At 33.3% G+C, this 19,510-nt stretch overlaps 1 protein-coding gene and 1 pseudogene across 1 annotated transcript in view; both read left to right on the top strand.

Moving 5' to 3' along the window:
• EML5 (echinoderm microtubule associated protein like 5) overlaps positions 1 to 19,510 on the top strand; it is a 129,950-nt gene that overhangs the window by 39,077 nt on the left and 71,363 nt on the right. Inside the window, exons 8-15 of the mRNA XM_023528865.1 lie at positions 6,652 to 6,789; positions 9,098 to 9,354; positions 10,315 to 10,527; positions 14,764 to 14,931; positions 15,613 to 15,719; positions 16,226 to 16,341; positions 17,785 to 17,971; positions 19,117 to 19,260. Of these exons, the coding sequence (XP_023384633.1) occupies positions 6,652 to 6,789; positions 9,098 to 9,354; positions 10,315 to 10,527; positions 14,764 to 14,931; positions 15,613 to 15,719; positions 16,226 to 16,341; positions 17,785 to 17,971; positions 19,117 to 19,260 (1,330 nt within the window). The remainder of the gene's footprint in view (positions 1 to 6,651; positions 6,790 to 9,097; positions 9,355 to 10,314; positions 10,528 to 14,763; positions 14,932 to 15,612; positions 15,720 to 16,225; positions 16,342 to 17,784; positions 17,972 to 19,116; positions 19,261 to 19,510) is intronic.
• On the top strand, positions 16,537 to 16,655 carry LOC111737926 (annotated as a pseudogene).

Raw genomic sequence — 19,510 nt, 5'->3', positions numbered from 1 at the left:
TGTGTTTACCCCCCTAAGTCAAATCTTCTGTCACCATATTTGACCCCCCTTTACTGATAATATACCTCCTCTCCCACCTCCTTCCCCTCTGGTAACTACTAACCTGTTGTCTGTGTCTATGAGTTTTGTTTGTCTTGTTCATTTGTTGCTTTCAGTTTTATATCCTACATGTGAGTGAAATCATACGGTCCTCAACGTTTTCTGAGTTCGCTTAGCATGATTATCTCAAGATCTACTCATGTTGTCACAAATGGCAGTATTTCACCTTTTCTTATGACTGAGTAATATTCCATTGTATATATGTACTTCGTCTTATTTATCTGATCATCTGTCGAAGGATACTTCAATTGTTTCCATACCTTGACTACTGTGAATAATGTTGCAGTGAATGTCAGGGTGCATATATCTTTATGGATAAATGTTCTCAAATTTGGGGAGTAGATACCCAGAAGAGGGATTTCTGGGTCATATGGTAATTCTATTCTTAATTTTTTGAGGAACCTCCATACTATTTTTCATAGTGGCTCTAACAATTTACATATCCATCAACAGTATATGAGGGTTCCTTTTTCCCTCAGAACCTCCTCAACACTTGCAATTGCTTGTTTTGTTGATAGGCTATATACATTTAAAATTTTGGTAGATAATGCCTTGCACAGAGTCAGTAACAATTTATATACCTATCATACATATCAGCAGTGTATGACAGTGCCTGTTTTCCCACACCCTTGCCAACACTAATAATTACCCCAAAGGTGAAAAATGATATCTTGTGTTTTTGAAAACATGCATTTTTGTCATATTGATGGATGTTGAGTATATTTTCATATGTTTAGAGGACATTTGCATTTTCTTTTCTGTGATCTGCTCAATCTCTTTGCCTATTATCTAATAGTTCATTGGTCTTTTTCCAATTATTTTTAAATAGGATCTGACAAAATCTGTCTACATATTAAAGAAAGTAGCCCTCTTTCTATGACTGTAGTTCTTGGACCAGCAGCATCAACATTACCAGGGAACTTGTAATAAATGCAAATTCTCATGCTTTATCTAGGACCTAATATCAGAAATTCATCAATCTGGTTTAATAAGCCTTCCAAGTGATTATTATGTGCGGTGAAGTTTGAGAACCAATGGTCAGTGATATGAGTTGAGATACTTTTTCCACTTTGTCATTGTCTTTTCTCCTCATTTCACGTGTAATTATTTCCATTTGTATCTCTAAAAGATAGCTCTAAACATCATCACAATATTGTTATTAGACAGCATTCTTTTGGCTTCTTAGGCTCCAGATAAGGTCCATATATTGCAATTGTTGATCTGTCTTTAAATCTCTTTTATTCTACAGTTTCCTTCCTTTCCTTTTTTCTTCTTACAGTTTATTCGTTGAAGAAAGTATTTGCCTTCTAGAGCTCTCCACGTGCTAGATTTGGTTAACTGCATACTCAGTGTTTTTTTTTTTTTTAACATGTTCTCTCTTCCATGTATCCTGTAAACTGATAGATGTAGAGGTTTGATGAGATGCAGTTAAGAATTTTTACCAAGATTATTTCCTAGGTAATAATGTATATCCCTCTTTAATGGTATGTAATACGTAGTTTCTCTTTTTATTTATTTTTTTTGTTGTATTAGCAGCCATTGATGGCTATTATATAGATCAGTGTTTCTCAACCTTTTTGCTTTCCTAATGAGACTTTTTAGACATTTTTCCCCCTAATCACACCTCTTCTGCATGAAATTTTAACACTACAAAAAACTGTATATCTGTTTTTGTACTGTGGCCCTTTAGAGAATCACAAACCATTATAATATTTAAGATTTTCATCCTTAAGAACTGATCTTTAGCCCTTTTGAGGTAATATTATGCCTGTTGAGAATGTATTACCTAGATCTGTTATTTCATTAAGAATTTCAAATGGTGGTATTCTAACTTTATCATTTGTTAAATTTGTTAGCTACCGTATTTTTATAAAGAGAATTTCTTCTCATCACCTGTTTGATTATTCTGGGTATAATTTGTACAGAAAAAGGACAAAAGAACTTAATTTTTTCCCATTTACTAGTTTAAAAAATAATTAGTTCCTTAGAATCTTTTCTATGATCTGTTCATATTTCTTGCCTTTTTTTCTGTAGAATTGTATATCCTTTTTCTCCTTTATTTTTTGCAGCTCTTTATATATTATGGATATTTACCCTTTGTGATGTGAGTTGCAAACAATTTTCACCAGTTTAGTTGCTTTTTTACTTAGGTAGTTTTTTGTTGTAAAAAAAAAATGTTTTTTTCTTGTTATTTTGTTTTATGTAGCTGAATTTATCAACATTTTCTTAATGACTTGCATTTTCTATCATAAAGAAATCTTCCCCAAAGTTAGTTTTTCCACATATTTTTTTCATACATTAGTGGTTTTATTTTTTATGTCTAAGTCCTAATCAGCATAAATTTACTCAAGTGTGTGTAAGAAGATGGGGATGCAACCTAATTCTTTCCAGAAAACCACTTTTTTAATGGTCTGTTAATCAGTCATTCCATTTACTGTCATTGTGCTACTTGATTTTATGGAGGTGGGAGATGCCATAGCTCTGTTTATATGGTTACACTTTACCCATGTGCTTTGCTAGGAACTATTTTACAGTTCCTTTCATTTTAGATGAACTGCTATTACCAGCTGCTGCACAGCTGTTGAAAAAACGGCAACTGGTTTTTAAAAACGTAATTGCTTAGATTTGTCTGTTATTGGTGAGCAAGTTACTGGGAAAGAACGCTTCCATTAAAAACACCTAAAAATGCTGGTTAAAGTGTAAGTCACTTGAAAAAAACGTTCAAAGAACAGTCAAGATAGTAAGGAACTGTCGGCCAAATTGTGAGTATTTAGGAGCATCAGTCAGCCAAAGCCTTTTTTGTCCTGAGAGCATTTTTTTTCCATTGAATATACTTGCATTAGATTAATGGCCTTCTCGGGGCATAGAGGCGGAAGTCAGGGCTTAGAGCTGCCCTGGGAAGGTGGTCCAACACAGCCAGCTAGAACTATAGATTAGGCTCTGCTAAAATATCCCCAGCAGATTTGTGTGGGAACGTGGAGATTTTGTTTCTTGCTTCAAGTTTTGATAGCACAGGAGGTATATAAAGCAGCTTGGTGGTATTATTTAAACAACATTAACTGTTGTCCAGATAACTTTACCACAGTATATATAAGTTGTACATATGAGAGCTTTTGCTTATAATTTTAGATTGAATTCATTAAGAAACAGTATCAAATCTGCAGCAAAAGCTAATTTCCAAAGTCATTCAGTGTTTAACAATAGTTGAGGGCAGTTCTAGTTCAGAAAAATTTCATTCGTGTCTCTGAAATCAAAATATCCTAAAACTTTATTAATGCTAAGCCATTAAACTGCTGTTTGGTAGCGCAAGTCAGGATTTTTAGCTTCTATCACTGACAAAAATTCAGAACTGACAGTCGTTAAATCCACAAAGCAAATGAAGTTCACGGTCAACACTATTGGTTCTAAAACATGAGTCAAAAAAACGTTTTGCAGAATACTTGCTAAAGAATAATACAATCAATAATCATAGGCTTTGCAAAAATTAGTGAATAGAAACCTCATTTAACCCACTTCCCGTTTGCCCTGAGAATACTCGCTGGCAGTACTTGCGGCTGCAGTGTTTACCCCAAGATATCTCACGAATTACAGTCCTAACCTTACCCCCAAAGTTTGCCACGGGATATATCGCTTTTATTATTAATTTTGCATCTCTACTATGTTGTTAGTCTTTGGAAACAAATGACATTCTGTTTATAGCATTAAGTTTTTAGTAGTGGTATTATCATTTACAAAATATAGTAACCCTTGATTGCTGAAAATGTCAAATACTAGGTGTTCTGCTTCCTGTTGTTTCATGCTTTGAAATTTACCACATGAAAAAAAATTATGAAATACTGATCATCATATGACGTTTCTGTTACATGAAGATTAGAGACAAGTTCTGTTTGGAAATAACTGTAAGAACAGTTTTTATATTTTATTTTCACATTGAAAACTAGTCAGATTTGCTTCAGCCTCAAAGAGTATGTTTATGTAAAATTAAATTAACGTGGGCGCTGCTTTTTCCTAAATGGGAAATGGGTTCAAATGAGTCAGGAGGCCAGAAGGGGGAGCTCTCACACCCTTTGGTTACAGAGGCGGACGGGAAGAACTGTTTATAATAGCTTTCCTTGTTTCTCTCTCCTCTTTTAAAATTTCCTCTCTTTTGTTTCTTGGGACTTGTGTGGTTTGCCTTTAGACTGCAGTGTCTCCAGTGGCAATTCTTCTCTGTTCTCAAATAAACCCATTTTTCTGGAGAAATATTTGGTTGTTTAAGCTCAACACCTTACATTTTCACAGGCTTTATAAATTTGAGCCTTTTTTTCCCTATACATATTGTTTACCACCATTTGATTACACTTTACGTTGTATTAGATTAGTGCTTTCTCTCTGATGCCTTTGAAAATATTCTAGCCTGTTGTTCCACACATACTGTTCATAGAAGCTAACTGTTCATTACTTCAAACTTGGCATCGACTCCTCAAATAAACAACTGAGTACTATCTGTGACATCTGTTGACTCATCAGTATTCAAGGAAAACCACTTAAAACTATTTGCTTTGTTTTTTAATTAACTGTTGGTGTTGTTCCCAACACCCTCAATTCTTTGAACAAATGTTCTCACCAAAAAGCTAATAGTCTTAAATTTATTTTCTCTGGACACCTTTCTTCAGCTGCTGCAATCCAAAATGACTTACTTAATCCACTACTAATAAACAGCTTTCTTTGCTTGGCTAACAGATGAACCATTCAGAAATTTATTTTTGTTGAAACATTTTCATTTTCAAATTTGTAAAGAAATTCTGCAGTGAGTGAGATATTTTGTTTTAAATTTTCTAATTTTTCTGACCATTGCTTTCCTGTGAGTTTACAATACTGTGATGAGTGCTTGATCTGGCAATGTTTATTTGTATTCTTTTAGGACAACTATCGTGTCATTGCATAACAAACACAATGCTTTACCATTTAATTCAATAACAATATAATCCGTGTTCCACTGTGCCTTAAAAATGCAGAATTCAAAGTTCATTTTTTTTTCTTCCTGTTTTGACATGATGGGTTTGTACTAGAAATGAAAAATAATAAAATGTCACCACATGTTAATTCTGGTAGTACTCGAAATTCTATCAAGTTAAAACCGTGTTACTGCAATTCGCAGCACACTGAAGGAGCCGTGCAGAGAGCTGTGTCACACTCACTGTCTCCCATCGACTCTTGCAGTGACTCGGCTCTGCCTCGATCGAGCGAAAGCAGTAATAGGCAATATGCAAACAAAAGTGGCCGTGTTCCCATAAAACTCAATTTACGAATTTGAATTTTATTAGAAGTCAGTTTTCTCATGTCTCAAAAACGTTGCTATTTTAACTTTTTTTCAACCGTTTAAAAATGTAAAAACCATTAGTTTGCAGACTGTACAAAAATGGGCACTGGGCCCAGTTTGGCCCACAGGCCGTGGTTTGCCGACCCCTGTGGTAGAGCATAGAAAGTCTTCAGTAAATATCACATTTTTATCATATCATAATCTTAAAACATTGAAAGCTTTCCTTTAAAATCAGGAGACAGTGATGCCCACTTTTACCATTATATTTTTTCACCATGACATACAGCTGTAGACTAGACGTCTTTGTCATCCTGGTAAGGCCAAATACGTGTGTGCGTGTAGTATAAAATATATTTATGTATAAAGAGAGATATTTGGATTGGAAAAGAAGAAACAACTGTTATTTGTAGATGTTATGATTGTATATGTGGAAAATACAGATAAATTATTAGAATTAAAGAGAATTTAGCACATTTTCCTGGATATAAAAACAATATACAAAATAATTTTTCCCGTAAGACAGCAATAAACAGAACTTTTTAAAAACAGATACTGCTATGAAGACATTTAAAAAATCTTAGTTTTACTGATCTTTTCTGGACATTTTGGAGTAGGTGCCTGTTCATTAAGTTATAGCTTTTGTTTTCATAGGATCTGCCAAGTTCCTCCCTAAGAACTATTTTAGCTATATCCCACAAGTTTTGATGTAAAACAATTCTGTTATAGCTTACTTCAAAATATTAACTAATTTTCATTAGGATTTTGCCTTTGTCCTTTAGATTATTTGGAAGTATAATTCTTAATTTTAAAACGAGTATTTTCTACTTTTTGTTGTAGATTTCCAACATTAGAGTCTTGAATAGACTGAATTTGCATAGTCTTAAGTGTCATCCTTAATTTAAAAGACTATATATATATAGTGTATGTCATATATCACTATATTATATATGATCCCTCCTTTGATCAAAGTAGGAATCATCTAAAATGAATAATTGGAAAATATCAGTGTCATTATGTTGTTTTAAAAATAAAGGATTCTATCAACCCTTGTCATTTTAATCATGAACACTATTCCTATTTTCATAGATAAGGATTCCTTGCCATGAAGCATATAGTTGAAAATCTGGATTTGTCTTGCTTAAAATGAGATTATTATTTTAACTAAAATCTTTTCATAGTCTATCATTTTTAAGCAAACACTAGTTAACTATTCTTTTATTCTATAACTATCTTTTCATTAAATGTTACAGGATATGGAGCCTAGTAGATCATGCACTAATAGCAAGGTGTAACATGGAAGAACCAATTCGCTGTGCAGCTGTAAATGTAGATGGAATCCATCTTGCTCTCGGAATGAAGGATGGCTCTTTCACTGTACTTAGAGTAAGGTATGGTATTAGGGCAGAAATAGAAACAGTAGGTATCTAAGTAAGGTAGAATGTATAATTGTTTTTGCCCATTTCCTTTTTTATTAATATATATTTATTTCAGGTATTAGTTTCATTAAATACCAAAAAATATATTTATAAAAATGGCTTTGTCGGAAAATTAAGTTAACTCAGAAACCTTGGTTTTGGGGGTTAAGAATGCTTAGTAGATTAAGCTATAAATTTGGGTCCTGATCTTTACTCCTTGGTAGTATTGATTTTCAGTAATGATCCCCATTGAAGGCGGGGAGGGTGATGGAAGGGACGTTGAGGCTTTAAAAATGGATGACATTTTTAAATTTGTTGTTATTAGCAGCTTCATGCATTGTTGTTATTAGCAGCTTCATGCTTTGAAAAAATCCCTCTCAAACATGCCTCTTCCCTATGTCAAAAACATCGATTATATCAAGTCAGTCCTATCTTAAAATTTTTGCCTAAAATTTAAGTCTCTCTGTAGTTATATCACATTTCTACTCTCTTTTCTTTCACAGTTCAATTCTCAAAAAACTGCCTAATTTACTATCTCCCTTTTCTTCCAATTAACTTATCAACTTTCTACTCCCATTCCAATATAGCTTTTGCCCTATCTTTACATTGAAAAACCCTCACTAAGAGTACCCTGTCACTAAAGCCAGGAGACATTTTTCAGTTCTCATCTACATTGATTCTCAGCAGTATTTGACCCAACCCTTAACTGCTTGCTCCTTCTCAAAATGTTCTCTTCTCTGGCCTTGGATGTTAATTCTTTTTCTTTTCAGCCTACTACTTTGGCTCTATTTTCTTTATAAGCTAATTATTTTCTTCCTAGCAATAAATATTGGAATGCCTCAAAGTTCAGACCTAGGCTTTCTGCTTTTCTTACTCTGTATTTTTTCCCTAGGTCATCTCATCTGGCCAAAGGGCTCATTTTCGATCTCTTTTATATGATTTACATGATTGTAAAGCACAAACTCTGGGGCAGTATATCAGATGTCACACATCGTCCTCAATTTTTCTCTTTAACTCCAACAATCATGACCTGTCCCACTCATCTTGTATCCATGTTACATTATTTGCTTTGTGCCGTACACTTGCATATTTTCGTGCCTTTGCTGATGCTGTACCTCCTTACTGTAAAACCTTCCCTCTCTTGTACATACTCAACTCCTCAGCTTTATGCTAAAATAGATATCACTTTTCCTCGTCCCTTCCTGCCTTTAGTCTTTAACCTTTTTTTCAGTATTTCTTATAGAACTTCACACAATACCTTTTGAGCACTCACCACTCTTTATTAGTTATTAAGTATAATAACTTCATATCCATCTCTCACAGAAGATGGGTTCATCTTTACATTCCATGTGCTTAAAACAAAGTGAGTACTTAGTAAGTGTTACTGGAATAAATTTGAGTTTGATTGCTTTAACTCGTCCATTTAGAAACTTTAAAAATTGAGAAATAGCCATTCAGATGTCTTTTTTGAAATCACCTGGAGCATTTCAGACTGGTAATGCAAAAAATATATGGGAAAAAGACCCTGGCCTTAATTGGAAAGAGGGAGTCTCGCTTCCTCTTGCCCCTCCTCCTCCCTTCCCCACCAGCTCCACGACTTTTGGAAACTCAATGGTGTTAAACTAAGCGTTTCTCCATTTTTATAGCTGTTACAACACCTGCATTATTTTGGAAACTCAGTTATAAGGCATCATTGAAAAAATGTTTAACTTCGCTGGTCGACACGGTCCTTAATTGGAAAGAATTTGTATTCTATCAAAAAAGGTCAAAGAGGTTGAAATAAAAATTACTAGTGGTAGTTATCTAAAGAAATATATTCAAATGTATTACTGAAATGATACAAACTCCTCCTTCCTTTATTTCCTAACTGCAATTTTGCATATTTGGCTCGTTATAACATAGATTTGAAAACCATGCTGTTTATAATGAAACATTTTTAATAAACTCAATATTTACAAGGAACTTCAGCATAAAAATTTGTGACTTCATTTCCTTTATTGTGTGGCTCCAGAAATTTAATATGAATCTCTAAACTACTTAAAAATAAAGTAATCTAGGAAGTGAAATTCAGCATTTTTCTCTACTTCCAGCATATATTATAATCATATATTTCTGTTCAGCAAAATAATTATTCCTGAATTAATACTACTTGGTCTCATTCACATTTGTTTTATGGTTTATAAATACTTGATACAGCCTCATAATCATTTTGGACACATTTGAAAACAACTAATTCTATAATAAATTTTTTCATGTGGTCTAATTTTTTTTTCCTTTACAGAGATATGACAGAAGTTGTACATATTAAAGATAGGAAGGAAGCAATTCATGAGTTAAAATATTCACCAGATGGAACTTACCTTGCTGTTGGATGCAATGACAGCTCCGTTGACATTTATGGAGTTGCTCAACGTTATAAAAAATTTGGGGAATGTGTGGGATCACTTAGTTTCATCACTCATCTGGACTGGTCCTCAGACAGTAGATATTTACAGACAAATGATGGAAACGGTAAAAGGCTTTTTTATAGGATGCCAGGTACAGATTTCTAGTAAATTATATATAATTTATAGATTTTTAGTTCCTATAATATATTTTAGAATTTCACTAGAAGCAGAGTGTAAGTTACATTTGATTATAGGACATCAGTGAAGATTTGAGCTAATATTTTAGGCATTGTCCTCTTTTCTATAAGGCTGTCCTATTATGTCAAAATCCATTTTTAGAGGTGGAACTATTTAAATATAATTGCTACAAATGTCTGACCATCAATTGTTTGCGTTTTTGTGGTTACCTCAAATAAAATTTGTAAATATTAATAATAGAGTTAACAAACTAAATTCAAAAAAGTTTCCATCAAAGATTTAAAAAGAATAAAAATAATTATCAAAATATTATCTTTCAGTACTTTTAGTATAATGCTTAGTTACTGTTTTCCAATAATTTATTTGAAAAGACTAGATTCATAATTAATACTTCTCCCCCAAAAGTTTTTCATTAACAGTCTGCATTAATGAAGATCGAATCTTAAAGTCGAGTTACCTAATGTAACGTGTATTACTCTTTTCCTTTCTCAGTCCTTTTCAGTCTTCTCTCTTTCTCAATCACGTACCTTCTTAGATTTCTTTTTTAATACTCGATTGGCCACCTTCTTACAGCTTTTACTTTTTCTTCTAAATTACCCTATTGTGACTAATCTGTAGCATGATTTTAACAGGGTTCAGTTTTATTTTCCACATGGGAGAACCTGCTAAGCCCATCATAATCAAATCTGTGTGTGTGTCTGAACCAGTATAATCGGTAGTGGCTTCTAAAAAAATTCTTTGCATTTAATTTTCTTCTTTTCTTACCATATTGCCTACCTGTTCATGCTTTCTACTTTAACTGGAGTGGGAAGCTATTTAAATTTTGGAGTTTACCATGTTATCAGTACAATTTATGCTTGAGTAAAAATTAAATGAAATAACTTCTTAAATTAAGACTTTGATTTATTTTTAGGAGGAAAAGAAGTGACAAATAAAGAAGAAATAAAAGGTGTTCACTGGGCTTCGTGGACATGTGTTTCAGGCGTTGAAGTAAATGGAATTTGGCCCAAGTATTCAGATACCAATGATATAAATTCAGTGGATGGAAACTATATTGGCCAAGTTTTAGTTACAGCTGATGACTATGGAATTGTAAAATTATTCCGATATCCTTGTTTAAGAAAAGGTACCTTTTCTTTCAAAATGCTATTTAGTAACCTCTGTCTTATAAAAGACTTTGAAGATCTTGCAAAAAATTAGTCTTGAGATAAAAATAAGAGAGTTTATATTTTTAAAAAAATATGTGTATTGATTAGTGAAGGGTTTCTTGAAAATGAACAGAATTAGCTACTTTTTAGTTTGCTAATTAAAAATTACTGTCATGTTATATTGTTGAACAGGAACTTTTTATTAGAAAATTATTTTTGAGTCCATATATTATGAATGAACTAATACCTCTTTCTTTTTAAAGAATAATTTTTCTCCCCACTTCTAAAATTGCTTTTTATAGTCAGACTGTACAATGCTAGTTCTACTTTTTTCATGGCTTATTATCTTAATTATTTAACTAGTTGAACATATATGTCTTTTAGGAGACATTTTTCTTATGTCTTTTTCTCAAGAATTCTGAAAAAGTAGCTGTACAAGTTCAGGTCATAGTTTGGAATCAATTGGTTTGTTGGTTGGTTTTCACATGTGAGTGCGTTTTTGCTTGAATCCTAACATATTCTTTTTGACATTTGTTTATTTTCTATAATCTTAGGGTTAAGAAAAATAAGGGGTTATTTTCTACACCTTTCTTGGATCTATTCTAAAATAATATTAATCATTCTGTTTGTAGTCCTGGGGATAATTAAATGAAATGTTATATTAGTCTTTATTGCATGCGTTGTTCCATTAAGTATTTGAGTTAACTTGTAACAGGTCCATAAGTACTACAATAATTATATATAGAGAGAAATAGTACCAGGGGAAATATAAATAGAAGTACCATAGGATTAAAATCAGATAAAGAAAATGACAGTAGTCAAACATGAAAATTGAATGTGAGCTTTCTGGAAACCAAATAAAGCAGAGCACAAAATAATTTTCATTGTAGATATAAAGTATGCTTTATTAGAAATCTTCAGTAAATATTATTTTGTGCATGTAGTTCTAGTGTATTTGTTTTTCACTGCTGCAAAGTACTGCGTCATGAATATATGCTACAATTCATGTATTTATTCTCCTGTTAATGGACATTTGGGTCATTTCCAGTCTTTTGTGGAAGTTTCTCAAAGATATATATCTAGGAGCAAAATTGCTGGGTCATAGAGAATTTATAAGAAAATGCCAAATGGTTATCCAAAGAGTTTATATCATTTTATAAACCCTGTTGACCCACATTCTCTTCAGCACTTGGCATTGCCACACTTTTTAATTTCTGTAAATCTAGGTAATGTAAATGTCATTACGTTGTGGTCTTAATTTACATTTGTCTAACTACTAATAAGGTTGACCATCTTTTCCGATATCTTTGGTCTTCTGCATTTCCTTTTCTGTCAAATACAGTTTCTATCTTTTGCTCATTTTTCTATATAGTTGTTTCTTTTATTGATTTGTTGAAGTTATTTTATATACTCCAGATACAAATAATTTGTAATTTTTATGGGCTGCAAATGTCTTTTCCCAGTTTACTTGTCTTTTTATTTTCTTAATGTCTTTTGTCGACCTGTTCTTAAAGTCAATGTAGTCAGATTTATTTCTCTCTTTTTTTTTTAATAAATAGTGCTGTTTTATGTATTAAGAAATTCTTTCTCTTACTAGATTAAGAAAGACATTCTGGGAAGGAAGAATTTCTTATAAGAAAGATATTCTCATTTTATATCTAGAAGTTTTAAGGACATTAAAACATAGTAAATGGGGGAAAAAAAATTTTTGTCATATGGCTGCAATTTATTGAAGAGATTTATCTAATATTAGCTTTGTGTTCAGATATCCCTAAAAGAAATTAAAAAATAAATGAGACCATCAAAATATAAATATTTTAGTATATTACTTTATCCTACCAAGAATTATTATTCTTTTCGTATTTAAATTAGGAAGACTTCTATGACTATTTTGGTTTGCCTTGATAAATCTTTTCTCTGAGATGTTAGTCCTAATTGATAACATACTGTTTAGGCCTTCACTATTTTATCATTATCATAAGAGTTTTCATAATGAAGAGACTTTGAGAGCTTATAATCCATTTTATATTAAAATGGAAATGGAGCCCAGGAGAAGTGATGTGCTCCAGCTCCTGTCCTATTAAGTAGTCAAGCTGACACTTGAGCTCTAGTCTTTTGATTTCAACGCTAATATTCTTTACATCATAGCATCCCCGTCTGTGAATTATAAGGGTTGGAGTCATGTTTTTTGCCCACTCAGTTCCCTTCATTACACTTCTTTCCTCCTCTACGATCTAGCATTCCAACTCAAGTGTCAAGGCAGAGTAAAGGGGAAAATGTGATCTTTCCATCCTTCTTTCTCTCTCTCCCTCCCTCCCCTAATGGGTGTTTGCATTGTACCAGGTATTAGAGAGATGTAGTGAACAAGATACTACCCCATCTTCAAAGAGCTTATAGTTTATTAGAGGAGGTAAGAGCTAAATAGACTATTACGTTTTGGTGTCATAGGCATAGTGACGCAGGGTAATCACGGGGAATTCTGGAAGCATGTAGGAATGTATGCTTGGTTCTGGTGAGTCGGTGTCACTTCATGAAAAATGTGTCTAGGTTCACTTTTAAGATATTCATTTATCATCGTTATATAAACAGTGCTGGTTATTAAATAATTATTAACACAGTCCCTTTGATTTGAAGTAACTGGCTTCCCTTAGACTTATTTCATAACTTTCCTGTTGTGCTGTTTTGGTTCTCCCAGAGGAACTGAGCTTTGAAAAATCACAGAGCAAACAGTTTGGAAGGGACTTACAGGGTTATTTACAGCTCTCTTGGGGCTCTCATGCAGCATTGTCAGTTAGAATAGATGTTCAGATCTCTCTTCTTCGTTAGCCCTAAATATAACAAAATCAGTACATCTTAAAAACTCGGAATTTAATTTGCTGGAATCTCTGGTTTTACCTCTTAAGACTCTCCGGTGCCTCAGAGTGTTTAAAGGGCCCCATCAAAGGGAGTAGTAGCCACAGTCCTCTTGTTGGGCACATAACACATTCCCATATAAAGGAGATGGGACTGAATCTTACCTTAAACCACTGGGTGAACTGTGGCAGGTTATCCATCTAGAAATAACTGATTTCTATTCAGCTACAAAAAAAAGAAAAATTGATTCCTAAAATAACAGCGTTACTGTTAAGCAGCAGTAAGCTGTAATTTTAGATAAATTCTGGTCAAATCTTTCATGCTTTGATTCCTAAATTTATGACCAAGGTAAAAGTTTTTCTCTAGATTTTAATTGAGAGCTTTGCCATCTAGACATACAGGCCTTCTATAACTTAATATAAAACTTTTAAAATGTTTTCAAAACGAGGCCAAACATTATGTATTCAGTGTACTTTAACAAGGATGTATGTTGCCAAATATCAGGTTTAGCTAAGCAAGATACAGAGACTGTATTCTGAACCTAGAACTACAAAAGTGGTTCCTATCATACAGATTTTTAAAAATGTAACCAAAAAGTTAAACAATTCTTTTATCATGGAAGAAATCTGGTGTATACCACCTTAAGCAAATAATACAACTTAACTTCATTAATGATAGCATGGCAGCCCTTTTGAAATGATGCATCTAGGAGGACACATCACCTATGCCAGAAACACCTCCTCTGAATCTAACCATGAAGAAACATTAGACAGACCCATATTGAAGGACATTAAACAAAATATAGAGACTTAAAAATGATTAATATGATATATTACATGGGTCGATTTTTGTATGTGGCGTCAGCCGTTGCTCTTCTGGCATAAATTCCATTCGGTGATGTTCTGTAATCCTTTTTATATGTTGTCGTATAAGGTGTGCAAGTATTTTGTTGATGACTGAGGTTGTAAAAGGATTCTGTGGCTGCTGGGGCTGAGAATTGTGGGAGGTGGAGTAGACTGGTTGAACATCACTTTAAGACCAAAGGTCAAACCGAAACATTAAATATCTTAATATGAAAAAAATCGATCCCCTTGTGGCTGCAGGCTTTTTTTAAAGCAGTAAGATCATGCCTCACAGCCCCCGTGGTTTCTATCAAATTGTATTTGTGAGTCAGTAGAACAAATATTTACATCTCTTGAAGTAGGATCATTTGTTCATTCAACAAATTTTTGAATTAACGTTTTTTCTCTTTGGTCATAAGATAGTGGAAAGAGGATGCATTGGTTTAGGTATAGAAATTGTTTGAGGTGGTATGTTTGTACATTGGCATTTATCAATTTAAAGGTATATTTTTGTTATAGGAGCCAAGTTTAAAAAATATATTGGCCACTCAGCTCATGTAACTAATGTCAGATGGTCCCATGATTATCAGTGGGTTATTTCTATTGGTGGAGCAGATCACTCTGTCTTTCAGTGGAAATTTATTCCTGAAAGAAAACTGAAAGATGCTCTTCACATAGCACCCCAAGGTGAGTAGTAGTACACACTGCCAACATAATTTCTCTGTCAAATAACTTGTCAGTAACCCCCCAAATAACTATTTTACTATTTAAATATAATCTAGCCTCATAAGTTAACAATATAGCTTATTAGTAGAAATTTTAAACTTAAATATCAGGTCTATATGTTTAAAGTCAGATGTCAGAGGGCATGGAATATAGATAGAGTACTTTGGGATGCATTTTAATCTGTCAAATGATGAGTGAAGAAACAGTTACATTAGCAACACCAGCATTTAATGTATTTACTCTGAGAGAGATGGGTATGTAGGTTTTGTAGATAGTTTTTTTGACAAAGAAAAATTATCCGGTGTTAATCAATTGGTAAAAAAAAGAATTTCCAAGTAATTTTTCATGTTAATTATAGGTTATATTCACTTATATTTGCACAGACATTTAAATTTGATGTAATGGTCACTGGGGAGCCAGGGAAGGGATTTAAAGGAGCTGTTTAGTTTGCAGTGAGTGGAGAGGAAGATAATCTCTAGTACGGTTTACTGACATCTGTGTCACTGGAATAGGTAATTTCATTTGATTGTTTTATGGCTTGTCTCCATGTCAGTTGGCACAGTCAGCTCTTAATCATTAATTTCACAGTGCTGTTTTGAAATTAATCTTCTTTAAACAAATGTCTCATTTTTAAAATTACAGAAAGTCTGGCTGACTCTAATAGTGATGAATCAGATTCAGATCTGTCTGATGTTCCAGAACTGGATTCTGAAATTGAACAAGAGACACAGCTCACCTATCGTCGGCAGGTAATTTTTATCACATGATTTTTCCCTGAAAAAGGCCAGTTTCTTCTTTATCTTGTTCCCTGTTGTTTGCTCATCTTTTATCTTTTGTGGCTTTTGATTTTCCAAGAAATGTGTGGCCATTTGTTTTCTGCCTTTAAGAGTGAAAGTATACTTGTGTAAAGTGTTCTTTGACAGTAAGTGTTTGATAAAACAAAGGCCAACAAGAAAATTGCCCAAAACCTTTGGCCCAAGAAAACTCCAATTAATCCCCTTAAAAAAATAACCTAAGAAAAAAAAAAAAATCATGGAACACTAAATATATTTTTCTCAGTGTGACACATAGAAAATGTAAATTAGCTTGGTCTTTCCAAGGAAGTAAATTTCATAAAGTACCTTCCTATTTAAGACAGTTGTTAAAACTTTAGTCATCAGTAGTAACCAGTGTTTGCAAGTTACCTTAGGAATCCACGAAAATCTTTGTCAACATATATTCTAAAAGTGTTTCTACTTGTGTACATTATTTCAAGGTTTACAAAGAAGATCTACCTCAGCTCAAAGAACAATACAAAGAGAAACAGAGTGGTACTTCTAAAAGAAGAATACGGGCTCCAGGAAATAGTATTCGATTACACTTTGTTCATGGGTATAAAAAAACTTTTTCATTTATGTGTTTGAATTTTGGCTTACATTTATTATCTGTGTGATTTTGAGTAGACCATGTAACCTCTCATTGTCTCTATTTTCCCATCTGTAAAATGGAAATAACAGTACCTACTTGATAGGGTTCTGATGAGGAGGAAATAAAGTCAGTTGTGGCGGCGACTTAGAATGTTGTCTTGTCTATGGCCATGCCACCCTGAACAGGCCCGATCCCGTCTGATCTCGGAAGCTAAGCAGGGTCGGGCCTGGTTAGTGCTTGGATGGGAGACCACCTAGGAAGACCAGATGCTGTAAGCGTAAAAAATAAAAAAGTTAAGAGATTATAAACTGACAAGGTCCTTGCAGGTCAACCAAGGGTTACCTCGTCTAAAAAAAAAAAAAAAATGTCTGGTACACAATAAGCACTGTATAAGTGTTTATGAAATAAATTAATTTGATGAAAGTTTAGTATTATATTTATAGAAATGGATCTCTTGTCTTTAAACAAATGAATAAGTAAAATGTAAGAGATTATCATCTCCCCTAAATATGTCTGATTTGGAATGATATTGTAGCTTATTTTGGCCTGAGCATTTTGGCCTTCACATTTTAATTTCCATAAAATGCATTTTCCAAATTGTCTTACAACATTTGGCAGTACAGGTCTCACATTTCGTCCTGGAACAACAGATTCTCCGATCCAATTCTTTTCTCCCCCTCGTGCAGTTATCATTTTCTTACCTGACTGATAATGCTTTCAAGAATTTCAGAGGATTGATTTAGCAAACGTATTTTTCCGCCAGTGTTAAAATAGGCAGTATTTCTATGCAGTTATGTTTTAAGAATTGATTTTCTTTGAAGTGCAAAGACAGGTTGCTATGAATGGAATTATAGTGATCATTTTAAAGAAGATCTGGCTACTTTTTTCTGGATGTGTATAATTTTAGATTATTTTTGGAATATGTAGTCTCATGGCTCAGTAATGTGTATAAAAGGGTATACTTTGAAACTCTTTTTCCGAAATTTTTGCCTTCTAGCCATCATTTCCCCCACTCCAAAGGTTGTCACTATTAGTTCCAGAAATATGTATGTATGTACAGACAAATAAAAATATATATTATTCTTTCCTATACTGTTTTACTTGTAAAAAAGCACCTATTTTTATTTTCTAGTATACAAATTTAGTATTGTACTTATGCATATTAGTAGTGTGCTATATACATTTTTCTACACCTTGCTTTTTTCATTCAGTAGCTAGGATTTAGCTATTTATAATCAGCAATTCATAAAAGTTTATGGGATCTGAGATATTTTTATTTTATTTTAATGGTTTAGTATCTTGTAAGACAAGAAATTGAATGACCTAAAAGGTTCCTACTTCTCTATTTGGTTCATAACTATCAGAAAAAAGGCCAAAGTTAATATACGATATGTTTTCTATATTTAGTTACAGAGGTTATGACTGTCGAAGTAATCTGTTTTATACTCAAATTGGTGAAATTGTGTACCACGTGGCAGCGGTGGGTGTCATTTATAATCGACAGCAGAACACACAGCGCTTTTACCTGGGTCATGATGATGATATTCTCTGCCTGGCCATGCATCCTTTGAAAGACTACGTGGCAACAGGCCAGGTAGGTCCTTTGAAAAACTGTGTTACATCAGGCCAGATAGTTTAGACCTTTGTTTGGCTTTAAAATTAAGTAAGTCCTCTTTTAAAAAATTCTGTCTTTTGTGTTCTAGGGAATGAAGAATAAAGAATTCTTCAGAATTGGATCTTAGTTTCATATTACAAATAAAATTTACCCCAACTTTTTCCTACAGTTTTTCTTTAACTTCTATTTCAATTATTTTAATTTTAATCTGAAATGAGTAATTCTGGCTTATCTTCCTTCTTTGAGGGTAATCTTACTTTTTTAAAATTTGCAAGTAAAAATTTTAGAAAACAAAGACTAGAAATACGGTTTCTTTAAGTGGCATTATCTAAAATAATATAACGAGTTATCTAACAAATGTTTTATGACAAGTTGCATTATCTAAAATAATATAACAAGTTATCTAATGTTTTATGACTAGTTTTTATTTTACAACCATGATAGAAACCTATTTAGATTTACCAAAGTACAAAGCGGAAATACTGAAATAGAAAATATTGAGAAAAGTCTTAACTGATACCTCTCCATATGGATATTCGTTGAGAAGGAAGGGAAGGGGTGATGTTCATAGCGTCTTACTGTGTGTAAGCGCTTTACTAGTTAATGTATCGTCTCAACTCACCTCAATGAGAGTGAAACCATTTCCCCCAGCTTACAAGTGAAGAAGTGTAGGTTGAAAGAAATTAAATAATTTCCTCAAAGATCTTTCAGCTAATAACTAACAAAGCCTGAAGTCCTCGGTCTGTGTGAATTTAAACACTGTGTAAATGTACATTCTAGGATATGTTGTGCGAAGGGATGGGCAGCTCGCGTCATCCTACATAGCTTCCCTGAAAGGAGAGAAAACTCCTACTTTCTCCATGTTTCCTCCGTCCATTTTTGCCTCCCCCTCACTCTATCTTTCTTTTTCTCTCTTTCCTTTTCCTCCCTCTTCCATTCATTCAAACATATTTATAGAACATGTGCTATGTGCCAGGAAATGTACTGGGAATATAAAGATAAACAAGACATCTTGCCATGATAAACACTCATATTCTGAGGGGTGAAGACATATATGCAAGAGAAATTGTGATCCAGGGTCATAAGTATGGCTTAACCTTGGCACTATTGATATTTTGGGCTAGATAATTCTTTGTCGTGAGGATAATTGCATTGTTGTGTGCAATGCAGCATCCTTCTACCTGCAGGGTGCCAGTACTACCACCTCCCCAGTTGTGACAACCAAAACGCTGCCACATGTTGCCTGGGAGGCAAAAGTTACCCCCCTGGTAAGAACCACTAATGTAGAGACATGGCTAAAGTCCTCTTGAAACGTAATGAAGGACTGGTTAATTTTGCCTCAAAATTAAGGAAACCCTCATGGAGATGATGATGTTCGGGCTGAATAGTTTACCTGACGGGAAGATTGGAGAATGTTTTCTTTTTTTTTTTCTTTTTTAAAATTAATTAATTAATTTTTTATGGTGACATTGGTCAATGAAATTCAATAAGTTTAAGCTTTACACTTTAACAGTAAGG

The sequence above is a fragment of the Pteropus vampyrus genome, unplaced genomic scaffold (assembly GCF_000151845.1).
Source record: "Pteropus vampyrus isolate Shadow unplaced genomic scaffold, Pvam_2.0 Scaffold32, whole genome shotgun sequence".
Classification (NCBI taxonomy): Eukaryota; Metazoa; Chordata; class Mammalia; order Chiroptera; family Pteropodidae; genus Pteropus; species Pteropus vampyrus.
This window is presented reverse-complemented; position numbering and strand designations above follow the sequence as displayed.